This window comes from Strongylocentrotus purpuratus, unplaced genomic scaffold (assembly GCF_000002235.5).
Source record: "Strongylocentrotus purpuratus isolate Spur 01 unplaced genomic scaffold, Spur_5.0 spur5_scaffold_2, whole genome shotgun sequence".
In the NCBI taxonomy this organism is placed as follows: domain Eukaryota; kingdom Metazoa; phylum Echinodermata; class Echinoidea; order Camarodonta; family Strongylocentrotidae; genus Strongylocentrotus; species Strongylocentrotus purpuratus.
Window position 1 is genome coordinate 16,124,671 of NW_022145605.1, and position 22,111 is coordinate 16,146,781.

The window sequence follows — 22,111 nt, forward strand, 5'->3', positions numbered from 1 at the left end:
GTGTGAGTCAAAAAAAGTTTACACCTACAAAAAAAAAAAGCTAATTATTTAAAACAATCATCTATAAACAGTAAATTATTATACATCCAATATGAAAGAGTTTTTTTTTTTTAAATCCCGAATGAATTGGTATCATTTGTGTGTGGTATGTGTTCACGCCTGGAAGAACAGGAGACACTTAAAGAGAGTGCAAAAATCGACTTGCGCCAGTAATGGTCATGTGATGTTTGAATAAAACAATAGGGATTTGGGTATTAATTCGGTCTTTGCAGATCCAAATAACATCACCCAAAAATTAATCATGCTACACATATCAAATATAAAATATATAAGAACATCTGTGCGCATGTGTGTGTGACTTTGTTTCTGCAAAAAGCTTCTGCAATGCATCACATTTGATACATTCCCTTCATTATCTCACTTTAATACTTTTGCACAAGTCGATTTTTGCACTCTCACAAACAATGCCCCCTGCTTCTCCAAGCGTGAACACATACGACATAAAAATGATACCAAACGATTCGAGATATAACATTCTTTCAAAACATGCATGGTAACCTTTCGTTTATAGCTGACTTTTAAATTAAATGCCAATTTTTTTTAGTGTAAACTTGTTCTTGACTCACACGATATAGTAACAGGCAGACATGAAAGGCAAATCATGTTGTCACATGAAAACACTCCGTTTTGTAGGGGAACCTTAGAGAGTTATGAGTCTAATTGCCCTTTAAAGATAACAGTTTTAAGAAAAAGAATACCTTCCAAAAACGCACCTTGCTGTATTATTTCTTTATTTAGTTACACATGTTATTGAAACATTAACGAAATATACAGTCTCTTATATCGACAGTTGTTCCACTGAGACAAAGGCTATGCCTGACTCTGACCGCCTCTACATATGAATGGGCAAGGTTGACAAATGTCAGTTTGAATTCCCCATACCAGACGGATAATTCTGAATCATTACAGAGCAACCATTTATGAACTAGAAAGATATAGCACAACAATTCAGCAGAGAACTACAATCATATATGATGGCAATGCAGATATGAATATCATTGATATCAAATTTGAATATTCCTTTTTTCTGAAATATTTTATATTTAATAGAAAAAATGAGTGTTCAGAGCTCAGTAAGAATTTTAAAGACAATCTTATTCGATATTACAGAAAAGAAATGACAACAATGTTTACGATAGATGTGCCAACATTGCTTCTGCAATGTATTTCATATGCCATTTTAGGTACCTACATTACATAATTATATCAATCGTCAAGCTTATATACACGCGTAAAAAAAATTCATTTTGTTCTTGCCTTCAATATATTCCTTTATAATGGAAAAGTATTTCGGTACGGGCCCATAATCCGACAAATTGCATCGCATTGATTTTGTCTGATTTCTAATATCCCCAACTTACAGAACTTTGTAAGGCGATAATAACATCAAGTTGTTAATCTCTATTTACAACCGAAGTGTTGCAAAGTATATCATACAATATCAAATTTGAATGCATAATTAGCATATCGATGATTTTTTTTTCTCCGGAAATTTACATATTTTACAGACATTTTCAACCCCTCTCTCTCTCTCTTTCCTCCTCTGTAAGTAAATTCCAATCACTTCAGATTTACCCCCTCCAAATGCTTCTTACATTTCACTTCCTGTTACTGTCTTAATGGACTTATTTTCATTCATCTTATGATCATCGCTGCCGACTTGCGTCAAGGACGTGTTACTTATAGTTGCACTTTTTTCTCTCGTGCCACCCCCTTCAGAGTTTGGTTTTGTGGGTGTGTTTTTCTTTGGTTTCTTCCTGCCTTCAATGTAGTTAGCGAACGTGTATAATATGGGGTTGATGGAGGAATTGATTGGGATGATGAATATAACACTCCAAGCATAAAGGGATGTCGGTAGGACAACGAGACCCGATTGTGTAAGGATACCCATTACAATGATAGGCATCCAACATGCGAAGTCAGTCCCTACGATCAGCGCCATTTTTCTGGCCACTTTGATTTCTCGATTACGAATTGTAGCATTTCCCACGCTCTGGGTTGATTTCTTCACTTCTAAAAACATAGCGACATAGCATACCAGAATAAAAATGAATAAAACCATGTTAACACCAATAAATGTTACTATCGCGTAGAGCCAGGATGGACGAACTGTTCTGTTGGTTACGATGTATTCGGCTGAAAATGCTATAATGTTCTTTGATGATGTGCTGTCTTTAAACTGAAGCAGCCCCGTCTCTTTAGATTCAGCGTGTAATGGTAACCCAATACAAACATCCGACAGTCCATAGAACCCGGGCACATCGGCTGGAACTACAAGTGGTATCACACTGAGGGTGAATATAAGTAACCATAATACTGTCATAACGGTCGCTGTTGATTTAACATTGAAACGGTATCTACCGAAAGGAAACTTGATACATATGAGTCTATCAACAGTCATCAGAGCCAAAGTGAAAACAGAACTTTCGCTTGATAGAAATGCGAGGAAACTTGAAAATTTGCACAGATACGATTCACGCCAGATAGGTGCATTCAAGAAATAACTATTACCGAAATGAAAATCTGCGGATGTAATGATAATCATGTAAATACCCATCAGACAATCTGCAACAGCTAGATTCATTATCAAGAGAGTTTGAACACTTAGCTTCGTTTCATGACGAAATCGAAGAACTAAGACAATAATGTTGCCGACTAGAGAGCAAAGTCCTATGATCCAACCGGCGATTCGTAGCACGACACTCGGAAAGAGCCTTCCACAGGTATCGAGAGGATTGGTGGAAGTTGTCCTGGCGCAAGTTACGTTCTTCTCTTTTCGCTCAAGAAGACAACACAGCCGGTTGTCGGAAGTAGATCTAAAATAGAATACACAAAACAACATTCTGATACAATACGAACCTATCCATATCTCTTCGAATAATGATTCAAAAGTATCATTATTCATTTTACAAACCAATGTATTGATTCCTCTGTTGCTCTAACTTATGCTATGGTCACATTACCCAAAAGTAGCCTGCTCGGCGGCCGAGCGGCGAGTTTTTAACCAATTCTGCCCGGCGGCTGCCCGGCCACCGAGCGGCGGCCGCCCAGGCACCGCTCGTTTTTAGGGCATCGCTCGGTCGCCGTTGAAGTTTTAGCGCGGAGTTAAAATTTGGGCGGCGCCTGCTCACTTTTCACTCGCCGCCAAAAATACGCTCGGTGCCTGGGCGGTCGCCAACCGGTCACCGACCTAATCGCTGGGCGATGCCTAAATTCCAGCAGCGACCGAGCAGGCTACTGATCGGTCGGTCGCTGCTCTGATTTGTGACCATAGCTTTAGCCAGATAAAACGACGTAATTCTAAAACTTTTTTAGAAATAAATTGAAGAAGATAATTAATCCTAAAATATAGTTCAATCGAGGGGCAATCAAATTTTGACACTTCATTTCAAAACAACATTTTTAATGTTACGTCAGTGCATTTTAAATCCCCCCGAATGTACAATACGTTTTTTCATTCCGATGTAACCGTTTCTTCTAAATTTGGCTCATCAAATCTTTAGCACACTTATTTCAACGGTTTATGACATTAAGCTTATCATCTACTTACATGGCTTGCAACGAAGTTAGGCCAGTAAGAACGTCCTCGTGGATGGACTGTAGATCGATGTCCAGTAGGACACTTCAGTTGTTGTATAATGACATAAATAACGCAATTAATAAATACAAAATCTCAGTTTCTCAACCTGTTTAAGAAATGTCGACCTTCATGTAGATTTGTATTGAATCCCTTTTCATTCAGAGAAAAATCATCGATATGACCTAGAGCATATAGTAACGAGCACCATTTAATATATCTAAGTTACATTTCATGATCAGGTTCCAAATACATCCTACATCCATATATATATATATATATATATTTAAAACGAACTTGTCCTTTTATGGCGTTTATAAAGCGTGTTTGTACCACAAGAGAAAGTAAAATGAATGATGAGTAATATACTTCTGGAGTGATACAATATTTAAAAAACATCTGTCTAATTTCGTCTGACCGTGTGTGGAAAGATTATGCCTATACATAAGAAACCTTAAAAAGATTCACGGTGCTACTTACATGTATTCCAGACTAATCGCATAATCGAATACACCAGGATCAATGTGAGTTATTGGATTGTTGCGCAAATCGCTGTGGATGACATGAACCAAAAACAAAATCATTTAGTCTTGATACAATTTATAATTCGGCGAATCCGATACTTGTTACTTGTTACTTGTTACTTGTAGAGATAATCCCGATGGCAGCTATCATACAGCTAAACTGGGATGTCGGTGCAACGTGCTGGCATAGTGACAGTGCATGAAGTAATTCAAAACAGTGAATGATGTCTATTATTTACAGTAAAACGGTGGACGATAGAGTAGAGACACAAAGCAACTACAATATTTTTGCAATTCAGTTATTTCGAATATTAACTACAAGTTTTCTTGATAGAGATAGATCTTGCTATTATCCCTAACACGCTAGTTTTACATTTACTCTGCAATCCAAATACAGATTTTTCACATCCCAAGGACGTCAGTTTCTCAAAAAATATTAACTATGGAATGCATTGCCAGCTAATCTACAAACTGCTTAACCCTAGAACGTTTTCAGGAAACAATACAATGACAGGCTTTTACCATCTAATTCACATTGAGTCATCTGTTGTCTGTTGTTTATTTCAATGTTAATTGTTTTATCCCTGGTTTGTATGGGTTTTCTTATTATTCTGCTTGTGTCTAATTTCATCCTATGTATTAACTTCACTTCTCATTTTGCCTCTTCTCCCTCAATTTCCCTTCCCCCTCTCTCTCTCTCTCTCTCTCTCTCCCCTCTCTCTCTCTCTCTTTCTATGTCTGTATCTCTGTCTGTCTCTGTCTGTCTCTCTGTCTCTCTTTCTCTCTATATCTCCCTCTCTCGTTTCTATATGACCCATCTGCTTATGTATTCTCTCTGTTGTTGTTGTACATGCAACAATATTCAATGCAATTCATACATCACAATGGGGTCGAATTTACAAGATCCGGCTTTAAATAGATCTTTAATCTGATCTCCACTCAATGTATGTTACGGGCTTTCAACTACTGATTTTACTATGTCCATCTTTTTATATTTGTCATATACGTTCATACGCAATCTTATGTATCTGTTTTTATATTGATTGAATAAATGAATTGAATTGAACTGAATATTGATAAATTTCTATAACTCGTTGGATTGATAAATATAGATCTGAGAAGATGTGAATAGTACTCTATCGATATTTAATCATAATGTTACAATCAACTCATGAAAATAAGGTAGGAAAAAATAATAATAACTTTATGGGCAACAGTGTATTTTGGCGAGGTCTAATTGGTAAGTTATTGTGATTTCTGCATCGGTGATTGGTCCAGTATCTTGTAAAGGGTTACCGTGTGTTGGACGAGTTACGTAAAGTGCCATTTTAAGCTTATGGTTATTTGATATAACCGAATCATCTAATTAGTATCAAGACAGGATGACTCAATTATCACAGAACTATATCAGCTTTTCTCCATGGCTACGATTGTTAGTTATTTAGTTATGAAAGCAGATACAGAATAATACATAGACGACAAGGCAAAAATTTCAAATACAGGTAAACTTACAGAAGTAACAGGCTAGTCTGGTCCTTGAAGTCTCCGCTTCCAATGTGTTTAATATTATTACTGGAGAGGTTTCTGCCAGGAGAAGTAAAAATATTTTGTTCTGCAGTAATGATTATGATGTCCTAGGAGAGTACTATTATAAGAAGGGCAATTCGAAGCGTTACGGAATGACATTTCCATAGAATTTTCAATTTGGAAAAAAGGAATATCATAGATGTGTTTAATAAAAATCTACAAATTGTTGATATGATCTATAATTGACATTCTGTAACGCTTGGAAATGACCGGAACATGACTGTCTTTTTACGAATTAAACCCATTAAATATTTAATAGTAAAATACCAGAACCAGAGGCATCGCAAAATAATTAAAAATTTGATCAAATTACCATACAGAAACCTGTCATGATTATTGTAAATATGTTTTCTCCATTTATCCAAATAGCAACAAACCTAACAGGTCACAGAAGGCTAATTTATCTCCACAGGTTGATGATTTTGTCTTTTCAAATTGAGCAGCTATCTACTTCGCATCTATTTTTTTCTTGTATGTTTTGGGGGAAAGTTTTATTGGAAATTTACTAAAATATATGAGTATTTGCTCGATGTCTTCGCTTGCTTGCAGAAATTAATACTCGAAAGTTGATATATGTGTAGAAATAGTTTCCACACTTTTATATTTGCAGCAAAGATGAAAACGGATAAACAACGGACACTCCAAATTCATTTTTCTTCGGTTTGCTATTATCACCATCATATTTATGCCAGCATTTTTCAAATATCTTGTTATAATTAATGCATTTTGATATCATATTCAAGGCCTACGACAAGAGTTAGAATTAAGTTGGTAAATCTTGGCCGGCTACCCCCTCCCCGCTCCCTCCCCGCACACACGCACACATAATGACAACCGTGCTAAGCCAAGGGCAATACATATATGATAAAGCTACTATCCCTTACAGCATCACAAGTTCAGGTAATCCATGAAGCAATCCGTTGATGGTAACGAGATTGTTGTTTTCAAGAGTTCTGTAGAACAAAAAACGACACATATAACAGACAAGGAGAAAATAAAAACTTCTAAGAAGGGGTCTTTGACACTTAAGTGAATCACAATCACATCAAGTTAGTTTGAAAACAATTCTTCCATCCAAAGATCAGACACAAGTTTCTGTGGTCATGGCCTTGAGATTCGCCAATGCCAATTGACAAACAAGGAAGGGAGGGGCTGCAGCCCACCCCCTCTTCCACGATCAACAATGTTGAAATGGCCAATGGACAAATGGACATCCGTCACTTCATATCGAGGCAGCGAGGCAAGGCAATGTTTTATTTGTGCTTATCTCGTAATATCAGTTATCTCGTATATTTTGATTTTTCTACAATAGTATTACGAATTTTGCTCCTCTAAAAGGTTAAAGACCGAACATTTGATATTTGTATTCCTGACTACAGTTTCGAAGTCAGTATAGAAGCTTCGTTCAAGTAAAGACACAAAGGGCTTCAATTGCCTAAAGTAACTTCAGATATCAAATATAGGAGAAAGTAGTTTTCTTTCCTGTTGCCAGTTAATAGGTTTTAAGATAATGACGTTCTCGTACCTCTGTTAAATCATTTAAGAAGCATCTTTAAACCTATGTTCTTACGTTGTAGTTGCTGTGTTATATTTGTAGTATATTTTGTAAGTTTTTCATGTATTGAATAATCTGTTCTGTCATACAGAACATTGATCAGTTTTAATTGAGTTCAATATGATATATACTGCTATATAACCAACAATTAGTAGTAGTAGAAGTAAAAGTAGTAGTGGTATCATTTTATTATTACTATTATTATTATTATTATTATTATTATTATTATTATTATTATTATTATTATCATTAATATCATCATCATTATTACTGTCATTCTTATTATAATTATCATCATTATTATTATCATCATTGTTATTATTACTACTATTATTATTATATTTATCATTGTGATTATCATTATCATTATTGTTATTATCATTATCATTATTATTATCATTATCGTGGAAACCAATTAACTATCTATCTATAAACTATCTATCTATATATACTGATTTATAAAGAAAAACAATGGTTATTAAGTAGAATTATGTCACTATTATTATTATTATTATTAGTATTAGTAATAGTATTATTTTATTATTATTATTATTATTATTATTATTATTATTATTATTATTATAAATATCACTATTATTATTCTTATAATTATTAATACTATTATTATTATAATCATTATCATTTGTAGTATCAATATGTTGTTATCATTATTATTATAATCCTTTGATTACATAATTACTATAAGTATATTCAACATTATTACTATTATTATTAACATTAATATCTTTATGATTGTTAATATTACTATAATTTGTATTATAGTTATTATCATCATCATCATTATTCTTATTCGGGCAAGAGGTGTCAATCCCGTGAACTTACATGCGTTGGATTTGAAGTCCATCAAATGATCCATTGTCTATTTTTTGTATGTGGTTGTTCTCCAAGTATCTAGATGATATAACATGTAATCATTCTCTGTTATATACCAACCGATTAAGGAAAGAGTGGGTATTAAACAAAAAGTTTAAGTAGGTTGGAATTTTTTTTTCCATATATAGGATCATTAATACATAAGGGATTACAATTCAATGAAATGCCTTTGGATTCATTCATTTTGAAATTATGATACTTATGATTTTACGGTTATTCGGACTGCGGTCCCGGACTGCGGTAGGAATCGGTTTATTATTCCTATTGAAAAAATATGTAGGCCTACATTTTGTCAATAGGCAGGATAAGAAAGAATTTTTTTTCTCAGGTTTCAGACATGATTTTGTTTTCCATTAAAAGTATTCTTTAATATTGAAAACGTTTGTTTCTTTCCTGAAAGTAGATCAATTATTTTTCTCAAGCTTTCAGAGATACAATAAAAATTGCATTCATAGAACAAAATGACACCAACCCTCAGAACAGGGTTGTTGAGGACATTCGAATAACAGAAATAGAAGCTATAATTACTGGTGGAGTTAAACCATGTTAAAACCATGCAAAGTTTCAATCGTAAACTTACATGCGTTTAATGCTAGACAATCCTCTCATAGCTCCGTATTGCAGTTCGCGAAGGTTATTGTCATTGATCCATCTGTAGGACAGACATGTAAGCACAGGTAAAGGGATTACTAATACGATATCTTATAAAGGGTCGGTATCCGCTAGCTCAGGCGCTTATAGTCTTGTTCAGACAGAGTTTTGCTACTCGGTGTTAGTTGATCCCGGCAGCAGTAAATACCTCATGAATATTTCACTAACACCAATAGTTGTCCACGCGCTCTTACTCGGACCAACTTGCCACGAGTAAGTTAAAACGACTTGCCACCGATCGGCGGAACTTGCGCAGAGACAGATACTCCCGGGTGTAAGTGAGAGCGGAGTCATATATACACAGAGTGTGTCCAACTGCTTTGTTGAGGAACAACAAAACAAAAGAATGTACGCCGTGTAAGTCCGGTAGAAGTTTTTCAGACCTGGAAAAGTTGTTAAGAACTAGTTTTTTTTTTTGGATATGTGTTCTAGATGGGTATTGAAGTAAATTCAGCTTGGTTGCCAGCTTGGCAACATTGGGCAACCTTTTTAATAGCCATATTAGCATAATCATTTAATTACCATATGTGCAATGTGTAATAATGTTGCTAATCTCAATCCAGGAAGCCTGAAAACATGGATAATACGCTTTTTAAGGGTTTTCTATGATGAGGAACTCATTTATGACACCAGTTTTTTATTCCAAGTAATGCAATTGTCTTAAATAGCATAATTAGCATATTGAGCAAATAAGCATGCGTACAATATAATTGTGATCGTTTATCCACTAAGCCTAAAAATGGTGCAATGCAACATTGTAAATCACTATTTAAAGACTAATCATTAATTCATGAGAAGATATTCCATGTAGATGTATTATAATTAGTCTAATTTGCATAATAATCTAATTAGCATATATGTGCAATATGTAATAATGTTGCACATACAGTGTATATGGTAATTAGGCTAATTTTACTACATCTACATGGGATATCTTCTCAAAAGGTGATTTACAATGTTGCATTGCACCATTGTTAGGCTTTGTAGATAAACAATGACAATTAAAGTCCATATATCGTACATACATGTAGGCCTATGTTAATTAGCGTATAATGCTATTTAAGACAATTGTATTACTTAAAAATAAAAACTGGTGTCATAAACGAATTCCTTGTGATAGAAAACCCTTGAAAAGTCGTATTATCCATGTTTTCAGGCTTCCTGGATTGAGATTAGCAACAGTATTAGATATTGCACATATGCCAATTAGATGATTATGCTAATATGGCTATTACAAAAGTTGCCCAAGGTTGCCAAGCTGGCAACCCTGCTGGATTTACTTCAATATCCATCAAGAACACAAATCAACAACACAAAAACCTTGTACTTTTCCATGGTTTATGGTACCGTCCACTGGACTATGCTGTGACCCAGTGAAACCAAGTGGGCCAAACTCGGTGTATAGATGGCTCGTGAAAGGTCACAGATACTCCTAGGTGTAAGTTGAGAGCATCTACACGGTCAACTTACGCTACCCTCTTGTCGTGTTAGCGAGTTACTGGATTTTTATGGAGTAAATAGGTCGGGGTAAAAGTAGCTACACATACGGTAAATAAGCCGGTTAATAAGCGGGGGGGGGGGGGCGTAAGAGGCACTTTTTACCCTAGGGTAACTTGCCTCCGTCTGAACAAGACTAATGGCGCCTGCGCCTGCTTTATCGTGGAACTAATACAAAAAAAAATCAGTGGACTTGTCCAAATTATAAAGTTAAGATATTTGATGTCCGAAACACTGTATATTAGTATTATTCATGACCTTTGCAAATGGTTGGTAATATGTATTTAGTTAAAACTACCTCCGTTCATAAGAGAACAGGATAAACGTGCAAAGTCATTTTTGTTAATTTCATAATTAACTTTTTCGAAAGATAATTACATGCAGATGAATGTACATGTAAATTACAAATAATGAAGGATACATCAATCACGAACAATGAATTAAATTACATATAGTCTAACTTTTCAAGGACTGCTATCGTCTCAATCGGAGTTTAAATTGATTTTCAAAACAAAATATGTCCATACTCACATCTCAAATAAACTACCGGAGAATATATCATCTGGTATTGCTGTAATATTATTGTGATCAAGATACCTGGTTCAAATAATGAAGAAAGAAGAATGAAGGATGTGGGGAAAAGAAACGTTTAATACACTCTCAATTCCCAAGAAGGATAACGTGTGTTATGGTTATATGTGTGGAAATAAACATTATTGCGCCATTCTTTCTTTGAACCATAGCTCTTTAACATGCTTTACTTAAAAATATTTATAAATCAATTATTATGGAGATCATGACATCTAACAAACATGTATGCAACATATATTGTTAAGTTCTTAATGTTCAATTATTTTTTAGTGGAATTTACGTAAAACAAAAGTTTTATCAGGAGTGCGTTACTGATAAATCTGAATCTGAATCTTTATTTGGCTTGGTAGAATATTAAGTAGGGCTACTTGTAACTCACAATAGAGAGCTGTTTCATTACCTTACATGGAATAATATAACTTATAAAAGGATCACACGCAGTACTTTCCAAAATGTCGCATCCCCCCCCCCCTCCTCTCAAATCCGCCTAACATGAGAATTCGAATATAAGCCGTTGCTTGATAAGAAATTCATTATGCAATCACTTTCGCTAATGAGAGTCTCAATTTGACTCACTCAATTTGTTAAATCAATCCTATCTATCGATTTTGTATTAATGGGGGAGGTGGCTGTGTACAAATTGTAAGTCTCGTAATATTCTCGATATTTTGATGAATATAATTTTATATTTGTTTTTGTGAATTTCATTTTTTCTTCAATGATTTATATGTAGATATTTAAATTTTCCTATATCAGTTGTTCAGTGATATTGTGTGACAATGTGCACCGACTCGCTGTAAATCAATCAGTTTTTATTGATTTTGAGTTTTTACCGTGAATAAACAAATGCATTACAATACAATTAATCACATTCTTGATTCTTTTTTTGTCATTTAACTCACAGGTTTTCCAGTGATGGCAGTCCACTAAATGCTCCACTATGAAGACGTATGATGTTGTTGTTCCCGATCTTCCTGCATTATAATTGAATTTATTGAACTGAATTGATTTTTTTATTCACCACTTTCATAAAAACATACAAAGGCAAAGAATACAATAGTTTCTTGCAAACATAGATAAACCAATAAAATGGAAAATACACTAAATGAAATTACGAAGTGGTTGGATCATCAAAAAAGTAACAAAAACTTATGGGTAGATGATCCTAAAAAAGTACACACAAAAAACAAAAAAGAGACAAAGAAAATAAAATACTACAATGGTAATTACACACATAAAAATTGCGTTTGTCAAATTGAAATTTGCCGTATCAGGTAAAGTTTTAGATAATGCTTTAAACTGTTTAAAGATTCACATTGTTTAAGTTTAGGGGGTAGTTTGTTCCAAATAGTGGGTCCTTGGCATAAAAAGATACTATTTGAAAATGAAGAATGACCGTATATTACACGAGTGTCTGCTGAAGTCTTGGTATTATATCTATGAATATCGTTATTTCTCTGAAATATATTACAAACAATTTCTGTTAATAGGTTATGATAATATGAATACATAAAAACACAGAGTTGAAAATCATGTGATAAAGATATTGGGAGAATATTCAGTTTCAAGAATAGAGGTCTGCTTGGACTTAAAAATGGCTTGTGGCAAATTATACAAACTGCTCTTTTTTGTAGGAGGAAAATACTATTGAGTTAATTCTGTTTACAAAAAACCCATATAATATCACAGTAGGATATGTAAGGCAAGAGTAGTGAGTTGTATAACATTATAAAAATGTTGGTAGGCAAGATGTCTTTAAGTTTACTCATAATTCCTATTGTTCTAGATACTTTAAGTAGAACTTCATAGACGTGTGTTTTCTACTTAAAATCTTTATCAATATTAATGCCTAATACCTTGGTTGAACTCGTATGTTCAATCAGATTTCCATTCATATGTATTTTTACTTTACTAGCACACGTCTTTGGAAAGTTAAAAAGCATAACATTGTTTTTTTCATAGTTAAGTTGCAGTTAATTTGCTCTAATCCACTCACTAACTTTTAGAAGCTCAGTGTTTAGATTTTTGGTCAGGCATTCAACATCTTTGTGCTTATAAAATATATTTGTATCGTCCGCAAACAGTATAAAATTCAAAATGGGAGAGACTGAATGTAAATCATTTATATAAATTAAGAAGAGCAGTGGGCCTATAATTGACCCCTGTGGAATACCACAGGAAACTGATTGTAAACTTGAATTTTTCTAATTGAAAACAGTGAATTGTTTGCGATCATTTAGATAACTGCGAAATAATTTAAGAGTAACACCACGAATTCCATAATAGTAAAGTTTTGAAAGGAGAATATCATGGTTAATTGAATCAAAAGCTTTTTTTTTTAATCCAAAAATATACCAACAATGATTGCTCTGTTTTCAGTTGCCTTCGGTACTTGTATTAAAAATCTAAAAGAGCATGATCAGTTGAATACCTGGCCCTAAATCCAAACTGCTTATTATAAAGTATACTATGTTTACCAAGAAAACCTTTTAGTCTGGTATCGATGTATTTCAAAGTTTTTAGTGCAGAGTGGAAGTAATTAAATGGGTCTGTAATTTGAGAATATATATTTTGGTCCCTTTTTATGAATGGGAATAATTGTTGGCAATTTTCAGGTCAACAGGTACAACACCTTGCTCAATACATAAGTTAAAAATATTGCACAAAGGTTTAGATATGACATGAATAACCGTTTTCACTACAGAACAATCAATGGAGTCAAAACCAGGAGCCTTACCATTTTTGAAAGACAGAGCATTGTTAATTATTTCTTTTTCAGTGATGGGTAAGAAATATGCAGTATGAGGAAAATTGCTATTTAAATAAGAGGTACAATTAATATTCGTTACGTTCCTGTTCATACAAGCTAAAAAATCAATGTGCATACTAATAGCGCACACTCCCAAACACATCCTGAGACATATTAACCCACGCACACGCCAACACAGACAAACAAAAGTTACATGGGAGAAGAAATAATGTTGTAGAAATTTGCACCAAATACCAATATTTATAAAGGTAGAACATTTGTTACTCGAAAATGACTGTTTTGCAACCAAAACATATACACTGAATACAACAGCACTAAAATATATACAATTCTGGTGTTTACATCATTATCCTCTGAGTGCGGTTCATGATTTGGATAACTTTTTTTCTTCAAACGACCTTTCTCAAAGTTGCACACCGGAACTATGATGCATTGTATGTAAGGGAAGGTTCGTGTTATCATGAAAAACATACGTTCGTTACGAATATTATGAGTATTCTCATTAAACAAGGTGTAAATGTTTGCTCCTACAGCTGAGGCAGAGTCTGATCTGGAGTTCACCAAATAAAATGGCCAGGGTAAACATTACTTTAATTTATTATTAAAATGTAATTTCCTGAGAATTCTCAATGAGAGAACAGTCATTCAACTATGTAAAATCATCTTGTTATGACACTTTAAACTTAGTTAATTAATATCACCATTGCCATGATTAATAAAACAATTAGGTAATTTGGGGAGTTCTCATACATATTGTATAGCCTACAATCCACGTCTTAATGCAGATCTGCACGTACTCACAAAGTTTTCAATCTCGGCATATTGGTAAGAATCTTCGGAGGAATTGAGTGGATACGATTGAATGACAAATCCCTGTATTTCAAAAAATCAATATTTAGAAGAAGAAAAACAGAATTGTATAATATTATTAGATACATCACCAGGTGGGGGTAATTACCTGGAAGGAATTGATTCCTAAAACATATTGGCTAATGCCAATAATTGAGCGCCAGAGAGGTCTAAAAGCCGTTGCGCAGTGGGCCAGTGAGGAACCAAAGTGCTCCCTTTGGGGGATTTATTTTTTATAAATCCAGAGGAAATGTTTGGATTTCCAGGGATTTCCGCTTAAATTTTATTACCAACGTTTTTCCTAATGTCTAAGCTTTAAGTTGATACCATATATGGCTGCGTTGTTTGTGTTTTATTATGTAAGAGCCGTTTTCCTTCACGATTCAGCCGCGGATGAATCGGGGCAATGTTGAAAGGCAAATCGGCTCTAACAAAATAAAACGCAAAAAACGCAGCCAAATCTGGTATCAACTCAAAGCTTAGACATCAGAGAAAATGTTGGTAATAAAATTTAAGCGGCAATTACTAAAAATCCAAACATTTCCTCTGGATTTATAAAAAAACATGGATAGTTAGTCCATTTTTCAGTGATTACGCTATAATATATTATGAAGATTATGTTTCTATCCATTTTCAACCCATTAATGCAGTGAAATGAACTATCAGGAGTATGTCAGAGAAATTTCATATCAATAACTTAAAAACTTCATGTTAAATTGAAAGATTTATAAAATAAGTCACTTTTGCACTAAAACTGTAAATATGTAAGATGTTGTTGTTTGAAGGAGTAAATTTATACCCTCAATTAGAATACTGGAATTAAATATTTTACTGAGGTATTCTTCAATGTATTATCTTTCAACTGGGCAAGAAAACAAAAATCACCAAAAAAAGTTTTGGCGCACTTTGGTTCCTCCCTGCCCACTGTGCGTCGGTCCCCTGGTTGCTTACTTACAAGCATGCACATGCTTTCATAGCAGTAAAACAAACAAACTAACATGAGCGCTATATTGTTATACAGGGTTTGAATTAATTTCTAGTCGAGGAATTTATTCAATTCAGTGACTGATATTAAAGCTTTTTTTGTAATACTTGGTCGTGTGTTTGCCCTTTGAAGTCAGCGTGCGGTATTTGTAAAATTCAAAGACAGCATAGCGGTGAACATGTCAGGAATATAATAATTTGTGCGGTTAGGGTTCCCAGATTAACTCTAAAAGCATCCTCACCCTAACAAATAACTTTAGTTATTCTTAGGAATTTTATTGATTTCTTGCCCATTCATCTCCAAGTTTCCACACCTAAGTGTATGAGACAGGTATAAAGCAAGATGTTCTTAGCACGAGTTAAAGTACCAGTGAACAATATGGGCATCGCCATTTTCTGGATAAGGTGACGTTCTATGAAAAATCGTTTATCAAGTTAACGTATTCAAATTGATAGATGCTTCCTTCCCAGGTGAGTGTGGTAATGTAGTATTTCATATACCTTCTATTATCCTTTGCACTACTATTGATAGAACTAAAATTTGCATAAATAAGTATGTGCTATTCCAAGGTGAAGGTTTCGAAAAATAAAATACTCAACTGCTTTATTTTAGTATTTCAAAATAAATGAGTTACAATTGTTCCCCTGTTATATATTTTGCAAAAAATAAATTTTACCTTCTCAGCTATGAATTTCCCTCACTGAAGAGTAAGATTTTGTTGTTGATTTGAACAGTTTTTTAAACTAGAGCTAGAACTAGAGACTGTGCCAAGGTCATACTAAAAGGCATTACATCATGTCAAGAATATCTTTATTGATATACAATGTATCTCTTATTTAGATTCGTGGGGAATATTGTACATCAAAAGGGAGGAATAAATCCCATCTCTCAGCATACTTGCAATTATTCCTTACGTGAGGGTTTCGTTTATATATGGCTCGTGACATAAGTCGATAAATAACAAAACAAAGAATATTGGGGTTCAAAAGGAGTGCATTCTTCAAGTTTAACAAATTTATCTCCTACCGGGTCAGCATTGGACTACACTTCCCTGTCATTCTTAACATACTTACAAAAATTCAAGATTCTGTAGCCCATCGAAAGCTCCCTCTGGGATGTGCTCAATCGTGTTGTTAGCAAGTAACCTGGTATTAGTAATCACATTAAACAATGCATTGGATACGTGAGATAATTTGAAATGTCCCAATCACAGGAAACTATTTCATCGTATATATTAGGGGTTCCATATCTTTATACTAAATCCAAAATATGAGTTTCAAATATTACTTATTTAATGAGATACTGCAAGTTCAAATTAACTGTCAATGGACGTAAATACTACTTGTTCAGTAGACTAATCGACGCACATGTACGTGCTTGTATAGAATAGAGCGTACACGGAACCCAGGGGTTTTATAATGTGCTATATATTTTTGTTTTACTCCTGTACCGTCAACCAATACAATATTGGGTAAAGTATTTTGTTATTCAACTTCAAACTTAGGGGTAAGAAAGAATAATCAAAACGAAAAAAAAACAAAAACATAATAAACAAAGCATTGTTACAAATTTGTCACGTTCGTTCGCATACAAACTTACAAGACTCTCAAGCTTTCCATTCCAGAGAAGGCTTGCTGTTCCAATGACGAGATGCTTTGACTCGCGAGATAGCTGTATCAATATTAATATAAGGTTCATTTTATTTTTATACAACTCTACTCCGAAAACATAACAAAAAAAAATCAAATTGACATTATGTTCATTGTTCATGTCTGATTTCTAAAAAAAAAAACATAAAATATATCCGAACATGATGTATACCTAATCACGTGGCGAAATATAAAGTTAAAAAACAATTAAATATGACTTTTAAGCCTCGTTCGGATATCCCTGTGTAACCCGTGGCGATAAAAAAAACCGTATTGTGTATACACGGAGCTCAGTGGATACGCATTGAAGGTTTGTCGGGCGCTGTTATTTATTTCTCTTCTCCAAAGCCGACACGATCGTCCTGCTATAATAATTTCGAAGTAATTATAATTTGATTAGAAAGGGAATCTTAAGAAATGTCATCTTCCTGATTTAGCCTCTACATAATGAAAAGAAAACTAACAACCGGAATTTAAGGGCATTGAACTCTTCTAGTCAGGACATCAGCCGAATCGGCTTCAATTCGTAGCCAATTGCACTACAGGCCTCACATAATCCACGATTCTGAGACGATTTAGCTTTTCCTCTTCCAAGGAAGTATGAAATCCCTTGATATTTAGATTCTATTAAAGTCCTCGATCAATGAGATTTTAAATGATTGTATGTTTGTATCAAATGCTAATGCAAAAATTTTCCACAATCGGATCGTAGTGTAGTATTGTCCCAAAACACAGTTAATCGTAAAGTACATGTACCCTCATATTTGAGATGCACTTAAAAGCCAAGTCTACATCTTTATAATCCTTCCCCATAGAAAGACCAAGTGCATCCATAATCTCCTTCCCAGGAAATACCACCTCTGTTACGTTTAAGCCCATACATAAAACTACGAAGTAGTCCATTGTTTTGGCGGCTCTCATTCATGTCTTTGTCCCTTTGACACAATGTAACCTACCCTCATATTACTTGTATCTTTCTGGATAAATATTACATGTTCTGGCTTTCTGAGAGGAGTTCAGTTTTGATCACCGTTAGATCAAGACCCTCTTTCTAGCTGGCTCTCTCTTCAACTAGTGTTTTACATATGCAGTTCATAATGATGTGACTGATTTGAGTCTCCAAAGTTTGGAGATAATAAAATACTCTATTACTCTGGAATTGGTAGCCTCTCCTTGAAGCTTCATATTTATGTACCTCTCCTACTGCCAATAACTCAATACACCGATCCCAACACGACAGTAGTCAGATCGTATATATGCGGTAGGCTTTAGGCGGAAATGTTTGTCCAGTGAGGAAATTTAGCTCTCTTAGACTCTTTTTGAATACCGTCGCGACGCGTCGATATAAGAACATCAATTGAATGCATACTAAACTCACATAATTTTTTGTTCCTTCTGGCACTGTAATATTTGTCCAAAGAGTGGACCAAATAATTCAATCTCTGTTGATGTCCTTAAAAAGAAAAGAGTGTTTAAAAGTTAATACATATATATCATACAGAGATAAATGAATGAATATATAATTACTGTGATAAATCCATTGGATAAGAGAAATCAGTCTCAGCCATCTGGCCACTATAGCACTCACTGCATTCAAAGAATAAATCCTACAGACTAGTATATATAGTATCAACCAGGTACACCTTTTTCAATTTTTTCCTTTTAACAAAGGAGATCTCACCGTTCCGTATGGTGACTTCGGCATAGTGTTTGTTTTGTTTATTTCAATATCATACTTTTCACATCATTTTTAATTAATAAGGCAGCCCCGAAACGTAATATTACTGCACCTGAATGAATAGCAGCACAAAGGACTTCACTATTAGTCATGCTTTTATAAGTTTCGATTATACTTACAGACATTTCAAGGCCGATAATGTAGGCATGGGAGCCTCTACCTCATACTGAACGCATGTACCTAATAACAAATCGAACAAATTGAACACAGATGCGAGGTATAATGATTTCATATTGAAACGAATGAAGCTTACTATGCTTTGAAAGACTAATACATTATCATTTTTCCTAGCCGTAAAGGTCTATTTGATATTATTCATTACTTCTATGTATTTTTTTGTCCTTTTAAATACCATTATTTCACATAAAAATCAAAAATAAAGAATAAGGAGAAAAAGAAGTTAAGTTTTCTTACCTGACTCCGAGTCGTTAGTCCTCTGTAGGAGGGAGTGGCAGTCACCTTCTTGAAGAAGAAAAAAAATACCAGTGAAAAGGGGATTTGTTAAAACTTTTGTTTTTGTGTTTCGTTATTTCGACATCAAATCAACATTTTAAGTTTTAAGGTCATTTATTTTCACATTCAATTGAAAAGACACATAGAAATAAAAATAAAAACTGTAACAGTTTTTCTTTCGATTACGAACTTTAAATGTAACTTTGTATATAATTCTTAGATATTTTGAATTTCATCTATTACATAAATACGGACACGTTTGAAGTTTTAACGTTTTCTCATACCTTGCGAATTCATTCCAAAGTTACACCAAATTGTTAAACAGACGTTTCCTGCAACGAAGGATACAAAGTTAGTAGTTTGGTCAGTAACTGTTGATTGTGACGTAATGCGGGTGATGTCATTGTGGTGTTTCAGCAATACTGCTTCAAAAGTAGACGTGTTACTCTACAAAATGCACCAGAGGATGCAATCCCTTAAATCGAATCAGATGAATTGCCCTTCATTGCCGGAAAAAGGGATTGAAGACATATATATGTTACAGTACGTTCCTCAAGTAGGTGGTGATTATTGTTCTAATTATTACTTTGCCCCCAAACTAGGTGCAACATTTAACTATATAGTTCATCCATTGTGAAGAATTTTGCGCATAATTAAGGGCTGCACTTTTGTTCAGGTCTTTTGTGGTTTACTTGCCCCCTCATTCTTCAAAGGTTTATTTCTATATACTGTTATACATGCATACCTACATTATGGAAGCAATGAGTCTTTTGCGCTCGCATGCATGTATGTAAGCTTAGATAAGTAGAAGAGGCTACCCTATTTTCACAGCGAATTATGATAACTCGTTAGCAAATATCCCCAGTGAAAAGCTAGCTGCGGGTGTTCACTTTCCCTAGCGGGGTAGAGTCATTCAGGGATGGATATAATTCATACATACCTCCTGAGCACATCACTCTGGCATCTCGAGAATTATTGCAGCTACTTTCACAAGCAATACCCACTCCAGGACAATCAAAGAACGAAGATTCATTGCCAGAGCAATATACACAATCAAGAGTAACTTCATTCCCACTGCCACCTAATATGTCAGAGTTAGGAATCATTACCGCATATCCCAGCTCAAGACTTCTGCAGAAAACGTGAGCGTCGGCCATGTCCCAGGAGTCACGGCAGACAGATCTCTGTTGACCGTTGTAGTAGTACATGACTACACCATCCAAGAAGCTGGTTCCATCAACCAGATAAACGGTTTCGTCTGTAAGTTATAAGATGAAAGAAAAACACGGATGGAAAAGATATTACTTTAATACTGTTAGAAAAGCTTTGTGAGTACGGTATACTGGGTCAAGAAATTAATTGGTTCAAGGAATACTTGAGTGATCGGAAACAAAAAGTTGTACTTTGAAAATTTGGATCAGATTGGGGTACGCCTTTGTCAGGCGTACCACAAGGGGCCAAGTTAAGCCCGCTGTTGTTTCTGCCATGGTGAATGATCTTCCTAAGGTAGTATCCAAATGCCAAGTGATGTTATATGCAGACGATGCTGTACTCTTTTTTAGTAGTCAAAGAAGTGAGGACATTGAATCGGCCTTGAACTTTGATTTAAAACTACTTTTTGAGTGGGTGAAAGAAAACAATTTGTAGCCAGCCGAAATGAAGGGAGAATGGGAGCAACTACCAGTGTCGGGTGGCAAAGCATGCTCTGTCCAGAATGTCCAGACACTAAATTTCTTGAGGGCGGGGGTTTTAAAAGTCGATAATTCAAATCCAAGTCTTTAACGATATTAGATGTTTACATTTATTTTCGAGAGTTTGTAACGAATTATCGGGCGCGTACCATAAAACATACAGTTGACATGTTTTTATATATATTCTTAATACACTAATATCGTTGTGGGCTGACTATTCTTCCTACCATTAAATCGAGCAATAATTTCATGAAACAAGGACAAACTAATTACCTTCAGAAGAGCATAAAACACCAGCACCATCGTTACCGAAAAAGCAGAAGTCTATTACTCCAAACTGTGCATTCGGACAGTTTAGGATATTTGTTTCCCGCCCAGTGCAACGGGCATCCTCAAGATATACATTGTTTGAACCATAGCCGAATTCAAGCTCAGTAAAAGCTTTTAATGCACCGGCGAACCCTAAACTCTTGCATACGACATGCGCATCATTCAAGGTCCAAGATTCAGCACAAACAGTACCCCAGGTTGATTTGGAGAAAAATTCTACTCTTCCTTCGCTGCTATTTCTGCCGCCGACCAGACGAACTTGGATGAGAACAAGAAATCGGTAGCAAACTTTAGAAGTTTTCTTTAGTTTTAATAGTACAGTGATTAACGAAATGGAGCTGTTTCTGACATTTTAATTCATATTTTTTGATAATGTAATACAGAATATGGGCTGTTCAATTCTAAACAAATAAAGAACATGAAATGAAAATGAAAAAAAAAACGTACCATTAATATTGATGATAATCAAAATAAAGAAAACAAATTGTAATTCGAAAGTATTGAGAGAGACGTCCCCATCATATAATCACTCCCACTTGTATAGTTCTTGTACTCTTAATTGTAAATAATTTTAAAAAAAATAGTCCCACAAAAATTACCAGAACGAAAATAATAACATCTACGACTGCGACCCACGCTGCCTGTTTACAATATTTAGTGCATTTTCCATATCAGAAAATGATCTCTAAGAAAATGGTGATTCGTAAATA

At 34.5% G+C, this 22,111-nt stretch overlaps 1 protein-coding gene across 3 annotated transcripts; it reads right to left on the reverse strand.

Annotated features, from left to right (window-relative positions):
* Positions 1-770: 770 nt before the first annotated feature.
* Positions 771-22,097, reverse strand: LOC105442528 (G-protein coupled receptor GRL101-like). Of its 3 annotated transcripts, none has more exons than XM_030991791.1 (18): positions 21,345-22,097; positions 20,321-20,638; positions 19,665-19,712; positions 19,342-19,386; positions 19,047-19,107; positions 18,568-18,642; positions 17,140-17,211; positions 16,614-16,685; positions 14,508-14,579; positions 11,839-11,910; positions 10,877-10,942; positions 8,778-8,849; positions 8,147-8,215; positions 6,633-6,701; positions 5,674-5,745; positions 4,118-4,189; positions 3,611-3,682; positions 771-2,876 (listed from the first exon to the last, which is right to left on the reverse strand). In XM_030991791.1, exons 2-18 carry the CDS (start codon positions 20,586-20,588, stop codon positions 1,652-1,654), a joined length of 2,502 nt encoding a protein of 833 aa, XP_030847651.1. In that variant the 5' UTR covers positions 20,589-20,638; positions 21,345-22,097; the 3' UTR covers positions 771-1,651. The 3 variants fall into 3 exon arrangements, with proteins under 3 accessions (XP_030847651.1, XP_030847650.1, XP_030847652.1); XM_030991790.1 differs by having other exon boundaries at positions 19,342-19,389; XM_030991792.1 differs by lacking the exons at positions 6,633-6,701; positions 8,147-8,215 and having other exon boundaries at positions 19,342-19,389.
* Between the last annotated feature and the right edge of the window lie 14 nt (positions 22,098-22,111).